The sequence below is a fragment of the Mytilus edulis genome, chromosome 2 (assembly GCF_963676685.1).
Source record: "Mytilus edulis chromosome 2, xbMytEdul2.2, whole genome shotgun sequence".
NCBI lineage: Eukaryota > Metazoa > Mollusca > Bivalvia > Mytilida > Mytilidae > Mytilus > Mytilus edulis.
In genome coordinates, this window is record NC_092345.1 from 83,435,999 (window position 1) to 83,453,007 (window position 17,009).

A 17,009-nucleotide genomic window follows, 5' to 3' on the forward strand; every position below is an offset into this window, starting at 1 on the left:
CTGTTTCACATACAACGCCTCTTTTTCGGAGATATTGTTTATCTACTATTTTCAAAGTATAATCTCTATGTTTGACCTTATAGAGACACAATATAGGAGTTTTACCAGTATTTACATTTTGTATATACATAGATAGCGCTCGAATTTGAATTTCTTTCTTCTTATTATCATATTTTAGAATAAAAAGTAGAGCTCTTATTACTATGCTTATGCTAAATCATATCGATGTCAAACATATTATTTGGAGGTTTCCTTATATCTGCAGTTAATTCGGGATAAACTAATTACAATAAAACTTGAAATCTAATAATTGTTTGTCATTCTGTCATACTAAGTGCTATGTGTTTCATTATTCTACATTGGCTAGATGTATACGAGGAGGGTTGAGATCTCACGAAACATGTTTAACCCCGTCGCATTGTGGCGCCTGTCCCAAAGTCAGGAGCCTCTAGTCTTGAATGTTATTTTTAAAATTTAGTTCATTTATATTTTTTGGTATTTATTGTGACGTCCATTTTCACTGAATTTGTAGACAATTTTATGTAGGGGCCAACTGAGGACCGCCACCAGGTGCGGGATTTTCTCGCTGCGTTGAAAAGCAATTGGTGGCCTTCGGCTGATGTCTGTTATTTGGTTGGTTTGTTGTCTCTGTGACATATTCGTCATTTCAATTATCAATTATATAAATTCATTCGTGACAGTTGATCAATTCAAAGATCTCAATTAAATTTTAGTTCCAATATGTCTTTTGACGATATATCACCACCGTGTACAATGATCACATAGGTCTTGCCACTAATGCCAAAAATTAAAATAAATAGCCTAGGCTAGAAAATATGCTACTAAGTCAAACCTGTTCAGCCACTAGGACACATGCATTACGTCATATTACCATGCAGACCGGCTCAGTATACGCCTGTTTGCTTACTTTGGGCAGACAGATTCAGACAGATTCACCTTGGCATCAAATGACATTCCGCAATTCGTTTGTCTTTAATACAAGTAACATTCTAAGTTGGACAAAGGTGTTGTGGTTGCGGGCTCGGTATTTAAAGGAGTAATAGGGTGTAAAAAAGACGGAGTTTAGCCATAGTCGTAATGAAAATTGATTTGTAATATAAACATTTAAATTTAAAATACCAGTTATCTAATTATCACTATCAAATGCATGTGAGTTAGAATACTCTTTCATGAATATTTGAAAATGGTGCTTCAGACGATTATATGTTACAGTTTAGACCTTTTATTTGTTTAAACTATAATTAGCTTTCTAAATTTAGTATTGAACGGATATTCCCTATGTTGTACTAGGGATAACTCCTGCCTTACTAATTTAAAGGCATTTCACTGTCTGTTGTTGTCCAAGAGATTTAAGAGTAAAGACAAAAAACTGATTATCGAAAGCATTATAATTATGTACCACACTTCAGTGCCTAGCGGGCCAGGGAAGACTCTGTCCAATACTTTGTTCTTCCTGTTTATTACGAATTAGCGTTTGAAAGAATTACTTGCCAAAGAATGGGGGTTTGAAAGACTTTTGTGTTCATCTTATACGTTGTTACTTTTAATCATACCATTGTTTTTTTCAGTTTTTGTTTGGCTGCTGTTGGCACTGTTTGTGACCCTAAAATTTTATCCTGTATTTGCTGTTATAAGATGCAAAAGAATTATCATTGAACCTTTAATTGGCTTTTTCTACACTACATTCATGTAAGTCAGTTACACTTATTTTTTTAAAATACACTATGATATAAAATAGTTAGAATTTTTCCACGGTCAAGATAGTTTAGCAAATAAACAATTTCTTCACTCTTTTAAGGATTAAATTTAGATAAGCACATACCCTTCTTTCTTTCTTTGGGGAAACTCGAATATCAATATGAAATATATTTTCCTTAAACACTTAACAAATTGTATAGACTACTCAGTGATCCTCTTAACAGAACCTAATTATACGAAGAAGAAAAACTATGAAACCATTAACTTTATAAAAATACGTTGAATATATTCCATTGAATGCGAAAGACCGGTCGCGACATTCTGTTGTTATTTTGTCTCCTTTTGAACTAGTCATATTTCATTTTTGTCATTTTTGAGTTCCAAGTCGTTATTTATTTTCTGACATGAATGTGTTTGTTTATTGTTTTCGGCATACATCAGGCAGTTTGTTTCCTCTTATGAATTTCTCATCATATAGGGACCTCAAATGAGCTTTTCTTTAGTTGTTGACATTCTCCTCTTTTGCTTTAAAAAAAGAGGGACGAAAGATACCAAAGGGACAGTCAAACTCATAAATCTAAAACAAACTGACAACGCCATGGCTAAAAATGAAGAAGACAAACAGAAAAACAATAGTACACATGACACAACATAGAAAACTAAAGAATAAACAACACGAACCCCACCAAAAACTAGGGGTGATCTCAGGTGCTCCGGAAGGGTAAGCAGATCCTGCTCCACATGTGGCACCCGTCGTGTTGCTCATGCGATTACAAATCCGGTAAATAGTCCAATTCGGTAGGTCACATTCATGAAAGGGAAGGGGACTGCAGTTACGACGTAAGGAACATATCCGATATCTTTTGTGAAACGGTTATTCCATAACGGTCACGGGGACAATGTCTAATTGTCAATTTACAAAATACCTTTTATTTTTATATTATAAATAACAATGTGATGTTAGGTGGTGTTGTAACATCTTTTAAACATCTGTGCCTATTGATGAGTCCTGAGTGTAAATGATCATCCACTTATTTTTTTATTTTTTTTTCAACTCAGAATGTATTTTGCATTATATGCAAGTTATAAATAACTGAACAAAATTAAATGCATTTGACGAACATCATACAGATTATCAAAATGGAGACATAAACTGAAAATTATTACTGGTTTGCTGGTATTTATACTTGTCACACCCTTTGGAAATTTAGAGTTGTGCCAGTTCACATCGCAAATAACTATTTTTATTTGGCATATCTTTGTAATCATTGCGCCGTGTTTGGAAATTTTAAAATTGTACCAGCGTCTGTGGTGTTCACTTAAATTGTATAAATTTCAAGATTTTGATAGTTTCTCAGTTTGAATATATTGACATGATTCATTTGACATCGTGCTATTATTGAAGAAGGATATCTGTTATCCGAAATATCTAATATTTGTTCATTTTATAGTTATTTAATGGTGATGTTGTACCCTTTTTGACTTGTTATATATTATATTTTATAGTGTACAGAATCATATTACATGATCCATCGCCCTCTAAGATTAATCGTTGACTATTTATTCAATCATTTTATATATATATAAGTACGTCTGAGTCAGTGACAACTCTACAACAGATGTATCCATCGGATCGCCATCAATGATGGTGATACATGGCTGTGTACATAATGTATATACAACTCGTCTAAACATCAACCCAACAATGTTAGATCTGTAAATTTGCTTTCGCAAATTTTTGGTTCTTCCCTCGCCGGGATTCGAACCGTGTGGTCTAGCGGGACGGCTGCAGTGCAGGCGATTTGGTGTCACGATATCACAGTAGCATGGGTTCGAATCCCGGCGAGGGCAGAACCAAAAATTTGCGGTACATGATATATAAGGCATGAAGATGCCTTATGCCTTATATATCATGTACTGCAGTACGCCGCTAGATTAAAACTGACGTGGAAAGGTAACACACGGCCAGCGAAAGCTCTTTTTTTGAGAGCCCAGGTGGTCGTGTGGTCTAGCGGGACGGCTGCAGTGCAGGCAATTTGGTGTCACGATATCACAGTAGCATGGGTTCGAATCCCGGTGAGGGAAGAAACAAAAAATTGCGACAGCAAATTTACAGATCTAACATTGTTGGGTTGATGTTTAGACGAGTTGTATATATATAACCCAACAAACATTGTGGGTTGATGTTTAGACGAGTTGTATATATATATATATATATAACTCGTCTAAACATCAACCCAACAATGTTAGATCTGTAAATTTACAGATCTAACATTGTTGGATCTGTAAATTTGCTTTCGCAAATTTTTGGTTCTTCCCTATATACAACTCGTCTAAACATCAACCCAACAATGTTAGATCTGTAAATTTGCTGTCGCAAATTTTTGGTTCTTCCCTCGCCGGGATTCGAACCCATGCTACTGTGATATCGTGACACCAAATCGCCTGCACTGCAGCCGTCCCGCTAGACCACACGACCACCTGGGCTCTCAAAAAAAAGAGCTTTCGCTGGCCGTGTGTTACCTTTCCACGTAAGTTTTAATCTAGCGGCGTACTACAGTACATGATATATAAGGCATGAAGATGTTATTGTTACAGATCAGCTAAATTATCTTTGGTGTCACGATATCACAGTAGCATGGGTTCGAATCCCGGCGAGGGAAGAACCAAAAATTTGCGAAAGCAAATTTACAGATCTAACATTGTTGGGTTGATGTTTAGACGAGTTGTATATACATTATGTACACAGCCATGTATCACCATCATTGATGGCGATCCGATGGATACATCTGTTGTAGAGTTGTCACTGACTCAGACGTACTTATATAAATGTGTGTGTGTGTGTGTTGTTGTAGAAGTTAGAAAATAAAGTACAGGTGTGTGTGTGTGTGTTGTTGTAGAAGTTAGAAAATAAAGTACAGGTTCCAGCCCCGGCGCCGGGGAGGAAGTTACGAATCAAATCTACTCTAACATCGTTAGGTTGATTTTCTAGGCACTTTATACATATATATATATATACAAGAGTCTAAATTGAAAACTACGTTCAAACCTATATATATATATGAACTAACACTTGGAAATCTAAGGATTTAGTATAGTTATAAAATTTTCATTAATATAGCAATAATAGTAATAGTAGTACAAGAAATATATGAGCATACATATATGGTATGGTATAACTGTATACAAATAATTTCAAATTCTCATATACACACATGTATGTACATTTACCTCATTTAAATTTAATTGATGACCTTTGCCCAGGGGTTTCAGTACAAGTTGTGTTCTTCCACACTTACATATCTCGAAGAAATATGTTTCTCTTAAATCAAGTTTTCTTTTATATAATTTTGAAGACCTTTTATATGAGGTTTTATATCTTGCATCTTATATCTATAAATGAAGTACTTTGTCAGTTGGATAACTTTATTTTTAGTAAAATCCAAGAATTTAGATTGTGCCAAATGTCGGCTACAATATGACAACCCCAAAGTGAATGTTCAATAGTTTCGGGCTCTACCTTTGTTAAATTAAACAAATTACAAAAAACTCATTTTCGGACATGATGGTTTTTTTTTTTTTTTTTTTTTTGTATCTTTTTTTTATCTCTTTCAATGATGATTCCAATGACATAAATTTGTTATACTTCATTCATGTTTTTCTAGCAGAATGGCTTGCTCTTTAAGGTCATCAATTTGCTTTTGTATCTCAATTTTTTCTTCTTCAAGTTTATCATTCTCTATGAATTGTGCATCCATACCTTGAACACCTCTTTCGAGCTCTGTGAAATCATTACGAAGAGTGTTTTAAAGCCCTTTGTGGGAGGTTTCGTACTTAACATTAATCACATTTACATCAGCCTTTACCTCATTTATCATACTTGTCAAGTTGCGTTCAACTTTATTCAGCTTTGTAGAAAAACAGTAAGTTTCTTATCTATTCCCATAATAAGAGTCCTCAAATCATCAAATTGTTCTTGTGATGCCATGTTGGATTAGAAATAATCGAATTTTACAGTTTCATCTGACTACTGGTACTGCACTACTATATGGATATGGGCCTATATTGCCTAATAGTGATAACACACTATGTTTATGTATATAGTAATGTCAATTCATTGAAACAAAATCATATGTACCACTTTTTAAAGACTATACATCTCCGTTATTTCTGCTACAAATTTTTGTTCATGGACGCAGCCATTACAGGGGAGGTATTATCTGTTACCATCAACTTATACTTATCGGTAATATGAGTAAGTATAAATAAAATTGTTCAATTATACAACGGGCTGGCTCTTAATGTTTATTCAAGTATCAGCATAACGGACCAACCCGTTGTAAAATTGTAAAAACAGTTCTTTTAAAATATAACAAGTGTGGACACATATCAGTATTGATAGTATGTGTGGATGTTTGACAGTGTTTTCCGACACAAAGAGTTCTCTGGTTTTTCCCCATATATTATATGTTGAACAAATAAAGCTATAAACTGAAAATTTGTTCAGGATCTTCCAAGTATCATTATTAAAATATTTTGTTAAATTGTTTCTATGAAGATATAGTATGGTTTTAAGTAACGACAATATACCAGATATGGCACATACCAATACAGATGCTCACAACATCCGATGGATACAATCTGTTGTAGAGTTGACACTGGATATGACGTACTTATGATATAGTTATTTTTGTGACTGCATCTTACATTCATTTGTAGAATATTTTACAATAGATAATTCAGCCGATTTGTAACAATTCCATCTGTATGACTTATATATTATGTACTGTATAACAAAGCGAGATTAAAACTGACGAGGAAAGGTAACACCCGGCCAGCGAAAGCTTTATTATTGAAGAGCCTTGGTGGTCGAGTGGTTTAGCGCGTCGGAAACAGTGTAACGCGATTTGGTGCCTATATATCTCAGAAGCATTAGTTCGAATCTAGGATAGAGAAAACAATCCTAACGTAAATTTACAGTTTTAACATTGTTGGGATGTTATATAGAGAAATTATATATACAGAATGTCTTTTCAGCCTTGTATCACTATCACTGCAGTCTACTGGTGATCCAATGGATAAAATCTGTAGTAGAGTTGTCACTGATTCAGACGTACTTATAATATAATTTGTTTATGACTGCATCTTACATTCACCGTACGGCCTTCAACAATGAGCAAAGCCCATACCGCATAGTTAGCTATAAAAGTCCCCGAAATGACAATTTAAAAAAATTCAAACGAGAAAACTAACGGCCTTATTTATATGTAAAAAAATAAACGAAAAACAAATACATGTATGTAACACATAAACAAACGACAACCACTGAATTACAGGCCCCTGACTTGGGACAGGTACATACATGAATAATGTGGCAATTAAAGTTTCCCAACTCTAATGCAACAAACCGGACATTTTGATAAGAGATAAGGTAGGTTCCATCATCTATCCTAACAATGATGCAAAGTTTGATGCATGAAATTAAAACAGGAATACTGGAGTAAATGTACTAAAAAATTGCCTTAAACGTGAGAGTTAAAAATCTGTAACTCTGGTCCGATAAACCAGAAACTAAACCAAATCAAAAGAAAGCGTCCTTTTCTCAATACCCACAATGGTGTAAAGTTTTGGGGAAATCCAACAAGGTATACTGCAGTGCACCACTTATAAAAAAATGTGTGAAATCTAAGTGCCAAATTTCCGTTACTCTAAATTCAGCTATAATACCACCATTGATTTTCCCCAATAGTCTTTGTTAATTTGCACTTTTCAAAAAGTTGTGCAGAATTTATCTTTGTTTCAGATAAAGAAATACTTGGCATGAGTAAAGTTTAATCCTGTCCAGTACTATAGAAAAAAATTTCACATAACATTTCATTGCATATAAGAAAATAACCATCACTGTAAGTTAACCAATCAAATCTCTCTCTTTATTTAACCTGTGGACAAGATTTAGTAACCATGTAACCCCAGGTTTACAAAATATTATATAGAAACCCCCCCAAAAAAATGGTGCTTTGAAATAACCAAGACATATGTTTATGACACAGAAATGTTTTCCTGCAATAAAATGTAGGATTAATTACCTACAACTGTCAAATTCAAGGGAATATGTTTTTCGACCTATTTTCGTATACAACAGGCTGTGACGCACCGACATTGGTCCATAATGCGTCCCGTCTTAGACTGGCGTATATGTCGTTGTTTAAAAATGACCAACACAATAAAATCGATAAATGAGTCAATATGGTCAAATTTGTCAACCCACTCCTTATACTAATTCTTATTATTCATAAGTAAAACTGATCATCAATACAAGATCTACAAAAATGTAACTTAATAAACAGGTATAATTGGTAACATGTAATTTCAGTAAATATCAAAATGGTAAATTTCTACCTCCGAGCGATTAAGGCTCATACAAGCCTCTTGTTTACCTTGAAATGTTGAGATTTAGGGGGATGTTATAAATATTTTATGTTTTGTCATATGACTTTGATCTTGTAATCTTGATTCTGTGGGAAGGGAACTTGCTTATTAGAATAGAAATAGTTATTAGTACGAAATAACAGTAACTTCAAACATTACAATTGTAATAATATCATTTTTTTATATAGATTTTCAATCTTAATTTACCAGCTGACCGATTCTGTGCTCGTAAGTATACCCCTTAATATACATTATTCAGACAAGTTCTTACCAACCGAATGAGACTTAACTTATCCTTGAAATTGATATAAACACAACTCGTTCTTTATAAGGATAAATATATTTTGATTCTAATGAATTAAATACATTCAGCAGACTCATTTACTCTCAGGTATCAGGTCAGGACCAAATAATAAACTAGCTATTTCGAATGAACCTTTCATCATATATCTACAGTCCGTTTTATATACATAAATGTGAATGCAAATATTTTTGGGAAATCAGATTTAAGACAATGCTCACTTTGAATATAGTATTACCATAAGTGTAATGCTAGCTACATGTAAAATATATGAGTTACACATATATTTTAATTTACTACACGAATATACTCACGCTTAATATGGCATGCGGTCCAATAACACCTTAAGTACATAAGATACAGTTACAATTGGGGTCGGAAATCTAATTTGGTATTTCGGTTAGAGGTTTCTAGACATCCCGTTTTTCAATTTCAATTTCATAATGCACGATGGCAGTATCATGCTTTACATATGTTAATTATTGTGGCTTTATTTTTCCATCACTATTCACTTATCAATTAAAGGAAGCACAATACAAAGATTTTTTCATCCCAATCAGACTTCAAACTGATGTATTATTTGAGAAAAGTACATGCGTTAAATATCAATATACAAATGTGTTCATTTGATTTCAAAGACGAATCAGTATATTGATACAGTTTACATGTTTTGTATTTTAAAACATCCCGACGAAATAAGTTTCAATTTGAAAATTTAGATTTACAGTTTTTATCATTGATAATGTTTTGTCTGATATTTGTTTTAGATACGAAGCATAGACGCCTACTTTTTAATTTATATGCCAACATTATTGTGTTATGTGATATTGATTGGCTATTTTCTGTACAAGTCCGTTCGACATACATATAGTTTTGTTAGACGTCTTAAACAGGATACAGATTATGAGGTAATAAAATATTTATTGTTCTTTTAGTATGTCATTTAAACAAGTTTATGAAAATATGTTAAAACGTCGTTTCCTTAGATACTAAACATTTTCATACACCAGCATTGCAGCAGCACGATTACATATGGGTACTCGTACAATATTTGAGAATATGTGTTTTCTTACATGTAATTCTTGATAAAGCATTGTTGTTTCAATTGAGCAGTTAGTGAGTTCTTAAAAATAAAAATTGAAGTTTTCCAACGCAAGCTAGTATGCTAAGCTTCAAACTTATGGTGTCTCACATAACCTTTGATATTTAACATTAAAGTCATAACCACAACCTGTCTTCATTTGTTATAACTCTGTTGGAACAAGTTTTGTGTAATGATCATATCCCTGTTAATGGGTTGGGTGTGTACAAACAGGCTTAACGTACTGAACAGGGAGAGTATTTTTGCTTAGAAAATTTGGAAATTATAAATTTTCAAGGTTGTCATAGCTTTTTGTTTAAAGCAGGCCATCTAGATCAATATCGAGGGAAATATATATAAAAAAAAACACCCAGCAAACTTTCTACTTTCGGTTATATCTTTCATTTTAATTCAACTAGGACATGATATGTCAGCATACAATCAAATTTAGGTTATCAAACTTAATATATAAAAAAGAAACGGCAATGGGGTCAGTTGAGTACAAAACTTTACGACAAACGGGATAATTTCAGTTTTCCAATTGAGATTTTTCTGTAGTAACCTTTATGTAGCGCTTGTTTATCGATTAATAATCTCCAAATTAATACAATATTCCAGAGGTTGGGTATCCAATCGGGATTTCCTTAACAAGGGGTTGCTTTTAACATGGAAGCCATCCTATGTCAAACATAGCCAACTTCGATTCACATGTCACAGTCTACACGGTGAAAGCGTTTTCCGGTTTTACTTTCATCAGAGACACCCAGAATACTTGAATGCCAAGTCATAAATCACGTCAGTACTATATTACTCAGTACTGAGCTGATGATACAATCGGGATTTATGTTTCATTATCTCTCTTTGAAAGAGAACGGTGTTGTACCTCTATTTATCCTGCAATTAGGCAGTGTTAGGTGTCCTACTATACAGATACAACCCTACAGATATCGCTATGCTGTATCTGTATACCATACAGATATCGCTTAAAAGCTCCGCCCACTGCCGGACTGTGTATTGTAGGAACCTGCGTGACCTCAGAATGTGTATTGAAGTCGAATTCCAATAACGTATCAATTGCGAATTAACGATTACTTTATACGTTCTGTTTGTTTTCTAACATTTCTTTAGAGCAATAAGAATCCCACCAATTTTCTGATAACATACACACAAGAACAGCAGTCTTTTCTACGATGACAACTATCGATTTCAAAACTTGAATGTGTATGATTGTGTAACAAAAACAACCATGTCAATTTCAGCATGCATGTTTAGTGAATGTCAAGTCTAAAGCGTAGGACAACTCGTACACTCATGTTTCAAATTGGACAATGTTTTGTTATTTGTTTTTATTGTTGAATTTAGTTGTTATGTTAAAATAGATAATTATTCACTTTGAGCGATGTATTATTGTTGAACATTCGAGATTCTTTTTTTGCGAACCCGTCTTCAGCTGAATGTGTGATTACTGTATCGTATTACTACACGGGCCTCAAGGGATTTCAAAGAAAAATCAATGCAAAACATGTGTTTTGTGTCTCTAAAACACAAATAATATACAGAAATAATTGCAGGATAAAGACAATAACTGTTTAGTGTCTTTAAATATCAGCTGTAATTGTACTCGGCTCGAAACAGGTGTAATAGCTCGCTAAAAGCTCGCATACACCTTGTTTCCTAGCCTCGTACAAATACAGCTGATATTTAAAGACACTAAACAGTTATTGTCTATATAAAACCAGTGACAGTGTCACAGATTATCGAATATGTTTCATTGTCGTGAGCATGATTAAGTCCTTTTTTCTTCATCATCGAATTTGTACTTCTCGAATGAGCAACACGGCGGGTGCTTCTATTGTATATATGGCTTCCCTTTCGGAGCACCTGAGATCATACCCAGTTATTGGTTGGGTTCTTGTTGCTCATTCTTTAGTTTTCTATATAGTGTTATGTGAACTTGTATGTCTAATTGTCCACTTTCGTTTTGTGTCATAGCGTTGTCAATTTTCCTTCAACTTATATGTTTTGAATGTCGCCTTAGTATTTTCTACTGCTTTACACATTTCGGTGTTATCGAATCTTTATTAGATGCAGTTTTCCTGCAATTTCATGGCTGATTGATTACCGATTTTCTGAGTCATTAACAAACTTTTGACTTTATTTTTCTAGTGGACTAATATTTAGCCAATGTTTGAATTTGTTTTGATTATATCAGGTATGCAAACCATGTGCAAGTCCGCCACAATATAGCTACGTTAAGTGGTTATTGAAAAAACCAGAAAGGGACATTAAAGATACATGTACGGGGTTGAAGAGGTAAGAATTCACAATACAAAATTCGTTATGCTTTATTAAAGATTATTGATTATCTAACGTAAGAAATACATTTACATTAAGTGCTCCTATTAAGAAGTTTCACTCACAGCTGATTTACATGATTTTCCGTAGGAAGTGCGACATCTTTCACTACATGTTCTTTCCTCCTAAGAATTATATACGTTATAATTGCCTGTGTGTTTTTCCATAGAAATATATTTGTTTATGTACGTCATGTTATACGTTAAGCCCCAGTCCCACTAGACCCCGATCGTACCAAGCTCACCGCGATCTAAATAATTTCAAATCGTAGCGAGGTCGCGGTATGAAAATGTAAATTTACGTTGCTTTCACGATGACACGACGTCTTCATTACGCTTCTACAACGATCCCGCTACGATTTAACCACGTTCTCACCGCGCTTATTCTGCGACCTCACTACACTTATCAAGATCTTTCTACGCTCATCACGTTCTCACTACGATCATACCACGAGTTACCCGATTGCAATACGATCGTACCACGCTTCTACTGCGATTATAGCACGTTCTTAACACTATTATACTACGTTCATACCGATCTTACCACATTCTCAGCAATTATATCATAATCGTGTTCCATATCAATACAGTTCCATTCCTTCTATTTCTGATTAATACGTAGATTTCTCGGAAACAATACAGTCATGCCACCAAAATCAACTAGCACACGTGCGTGTGGTGGTAAGGGTTGATTCAGAGGCAGTGACAGCTCTGATTACGAACCCTGATCCAGCAAAGATGTCGGAACGACCAATACAACCCGAATAACAACCTATACCTGGTTCATCAAGCTCAAATGACGATATTTTAATGAACGATAGTAGAGATGACACAGATGTGTGAATATACAAAAAAATAGAAAATGTGGTATGATTGCAAATTAGACAACTCTCCACAAGAGACCAGCATGACACAGAAATTAACAAAATTACTAACCATGACCGTAATACGACCTTAATGCGATCTACACGATCGCACTACGATCGTCAAAATTATCATTTTTTTCACAGATCGTAGTGCGATCGTGGCCTAGTGGGACTGCGATATTACCTATACACTAGTAGTCGGACTTAAAATTGTTTAACACCTTTTTCTGTGAGAAGAAATAAAATGTATGGAAATGAACTGTTCGCCTCTATTTGTCGACCGCTTCATATTTTCATTTGAATCAGAGTTCCGTCAGACACTTATCAAAAACAAAAAGATCAAAGACGCCAGTTCATTTAATTTCACTTTCAAATATATTGATGATGATCTTTCCATTAATTTTTCTGATTGAATTTCATTGATATATCCCAAGAACTTTAAATCAAAGAAACAACAGACACGGCTTCCTCCGCCTCATTTTTAAACCTATACCTCGAATTTGACATACATGGTCATTTCAGTGCCAAAGTCTATTAATTTTGAAATTATCAATTCCCCCACCTTAGTAGCAATATACCAACTTCACCTGCATATGGTATATACATTTCCCAACTTATTTGGTATTCTAGAGCTTGCATATCTCGTCATTTCCCCCAAAAAAGGTCTTCGTAAGGTACCAAGACATTGTTGATAAATATTTCGTATCAATTTCACAAATAGTACACAATGGTCTTGAAGTATAGAATCTGGGTACTGACGTTGTTTATATATATTTGATTTAATGAATACTACTTTTACTGTTTAGTCTGTTTTTATTGATATTTATTTGACGTGGCTCGGTACTTGTACATCCTGTCATAGTGTTATTGTTCTCTGATACTTCTTGTATTCTTGTCTTTCACTTTTGTTAATTTGCATTGTCTATAATATGTCTTTTGGTGTTTCTTTGATACAAATGACGTTGCTTTGTACTTTACATGCCGGAAGTGTGCTATTGTAAAACATTTTTGTGTTCTTGTCTTTCTTTTTTACCCATGTGCTTTGTCTGAAATGCCTTTTATGTTCCTTTGATACATATATGTCGTGGCTCTGTACTTATACATCCCGTCATTGTGTTATTGTACTATGGTACATCTGTGTATTCTTGTCTTCAATTTTTGCTAATATGTTTGGTCTATATGCCATTTTGTGCTTCTTTGTTACATATTTGTTTGCTTTCATAGTGATTAAGGTTATAACACAATGTCGACTACTGTGTCCCTATTTATGATATTTTTAGATCACCTTGCTCAAAGGGCCAAGATAGCTTTTCTCATCACTTGGCGTCCGTCGTCCGTCGTCCGTCGTTAACTTTTACAAAAATCTTCTCCTCTGAAACTACTGGGTCAAATTTAACCAAATTTAGCCATCACGATCATTGGGGTCTCTAGTTTAAAAATGTGTCCAATGACCCGGCCAAACAAACAAGATGGCCGCCTTGGCTAAAAATAGAACATAGGGGTAAAATGTAGATTTTGGCTTATAATTCTGAAACCAAAGCATTTAGAGCAAATCTGACATGGAGTAAAATTGTTTATCAAGTCAAGATCTATCTACCCCGAAATTTTTTAATGAATCGGACAACTGGGTGTTGGGTTGCTGCCCCTGAATTGGTAATTTTAAGGAAATTTTGCCGTTTTTGGTTATTATCTTGAATACTATTATAGATAGCGATAAACTGTTAACAACAATAATATTCAGCAACGTAAGATCTACAAATATGTCAAATGACTAAAATAGTCAGTGACCCCTTAAGGAATTATTGCTCTTTATATTAATTTTTTACCAATTTTTCGAAAATTTTTGTAATCTTTTACAAAAATCTTCTCCTCTGAAACTACTTGGCCAAAAACCAAACTTAGCCACAATCATTATTAGGGTATCTAGTTTAAAAAATGTGTGTGCTGATTCAGCCAACCAACCAAGGTGGTCGCCATGGCCGTCATGGCTAAAAATAGAACATAGGGAAAAATGTAGATTTTGGTTTATAACTCTGAAACCATTTTGAAGCATTAAGAGCAAATCTGTCAAGTAGTTATAATGTTTATCAAGTCAATATCTATCTGCCGTGAAATCTTCAGATAAATTGGACAACTGGTTGTTGGATTACTCCCCCCAATTGGTAATTTTTAAAGACATTTTGCCGTTTTTAGTTATTATCTTGAATACGATTATAGAAAAAGATTACTGTAAACAGCAATAATGGTCAACAAAGTAAGATCTACAAATAAGTCAACATGACCAAAATGGTCAGTTGACCCCTTAAGGAGTTTTTGCCCTTTATATTCAATTTTCATTAATTTGGTAATTTTTGACGTTTTTTTACAAAATCTTTGCTTGTAACTAAAGGGCCAAGTTTATTATAGATAGAGAACATTGTAAGTAGAAAGAATGTTCATAAAATTTAGTTCGTCGTACGTTCATGAATATTCATGACAGGTGACCATTTGTCCGCACTTAAAACCCGTGCGGTCACCTTTCTGACCATCGACTTTCGCTATAGCCTAAAGAAGACACGTGTATTCACGGATGATTAAATGTGAATTTGTAATTGGAATTATGATATTTTTTATTCTGTTTGTATTTGATAAATACATTATTGTATTATATAGAATAAAGGATATAGCGAGTAGCACACCTACATTATGCCGTTTGTTCTTTGTTAAGGCCATAGAATATAATTACTTTATATTCGGACGAACGTAGTGAGGGAGAATATAAAGTAAAGTAATATCTACAAACACATCACCATCACAAAAACACAATTTAGTCATAAATCCATCTGTTTCCTTTGTTTAATATGCACTTAGACCAAGGTGAGCGACACAGGCTCTTAAGAGCTTCTAGTTACCTATTGTGTTTGTTTGTTTTGTTCACACATCATTGTCAGTAAAACAGAATTTCATGCGACTGTCATACAAGTGAGAGTTTTAGCTAGCTTAAAAACCAGGTTTAATCCATCATTTTGTACATAAGAACATGCCTGTCAGGAATATGACAGTTGTTATCTATTCGTTTGATGTGTTAGAGCTTTTGATTTTGCCATTTGATTACGGATATTTTTTTTGAATTTTCCTCTCAGTTGAAGTTTATTTGTGATTTTACTTTAAACTCCTAGTAAATTAACAGAAATATGCGAATACATAGATGCTGACAAATTTATATAAATATATAGCCCTTATCCATTACACACCAAAGAAAGATTGACCACATATCCAAAGGAAGCACCTTTGTGTATATCTTTGGTTCTTATATCGTGAATCTATACTATGAAAGATACCATCATTATGTTATTGTTCTATTATATGTCATTATGTAACAGTTACTGTTCTATTATAAATTTGGAAATACTTTAAACGACAAAATTATTCAACTCGCGTAGTGGTATTAAACATATGTGGATTCTTAAAAATTCTAAAGAACTTCTGGACAATTTTAAATCTCGGTCTATTTCTTTGAAATTAATTCTAACATAACTTTTGATTTTTTAACCCTGTACACCACCATTCCTTATGTGACATTATAATTGTTTTGAATATAAACATTGAACGAGTCGACACAATTTCTTCCTATGTGACGTTTACATTTTCTGACGTCAGAAGCAATAAATGTGGTTTTTTTTTAATTTGATAGATGTTTTTGTGTTTTTTTGTAAACGATTGTTTGTTTTGTGATTGTAACACAGTAATGACTGTTGTACCTATATTTTAACTATTTAATTTATTATGTCTGTTTTGTTCATGCATCGTTGTAAATATAACGTAATTTGATTCGACGGTCATACAAGTGAGAGGTTTAGCTCTATAAAACCAGGTTCAATCCACCGTTTTCTACATTTGAAAATGCTTGTACCAAGTTAGGAATATGACAGTTGTTGTTCATTCGTTTGATGTGTTTTGGTATTTTATTTTGCCATTTGATTAGGGACTTTCCGATTGAGTTTTCCTTGGAGTTCAGTTTTTTAGTCATTTTACTTTCTCCTAACATTTTGAAAATCTATTGTTAATTTCTAAATTTACAATGCAAAAGAAAACTCCAATTCTATTTTTTTTATACTAGAATTTGTGGGTAAAAAATATAGATAGATCAGAATATGGTGAACCATTTCTCTTATTTTCAGATAAAAACATTTAAGAAAGGCAAAACCTAATCGACCATAAGGGATACTGGGATATGGTAGTATGCCACATTGGCAGTAAAAGCTTATTAAAGTTAAATG

The 17,009-nt window shown here is 33.7% G+C and overlaps 1 protein-coding gene across 1 annotated transcript in view; it reads left to right on the top strand.

The window, feature by feature from the left end:
* LOC139510324 (stimulated by retinoic acid gene 6 protein-like) overlaps positions 1-17,009 on the top strand; it is a 58,236-nt gene that overhangs the window by 26,617 nt on the left and 14,610 nt on the right. Inside the window, exons 4-7 of the mRNA XM_071296842.1 lie at positions 1,590-1,710; positions 8,337-8,376; positions 9,217-9,357; positions 11,743-11,843. Of these exons, the coding sequence (XP_071152943.1) occupies positions 9,250-9,357; positions 11,743-11,843 (209 nt within the window). The 5' untranslated portion in view covers positions 1,590-1,710; positions 8,337-8,376; positions 9,217-9,249. The remainder of the gene's footprint in view (positions 1-1,589; positions 1,711-8,336; positions 8,377-9,216; positions 9,358-11,742; positions 11,844-17,009) is intronic.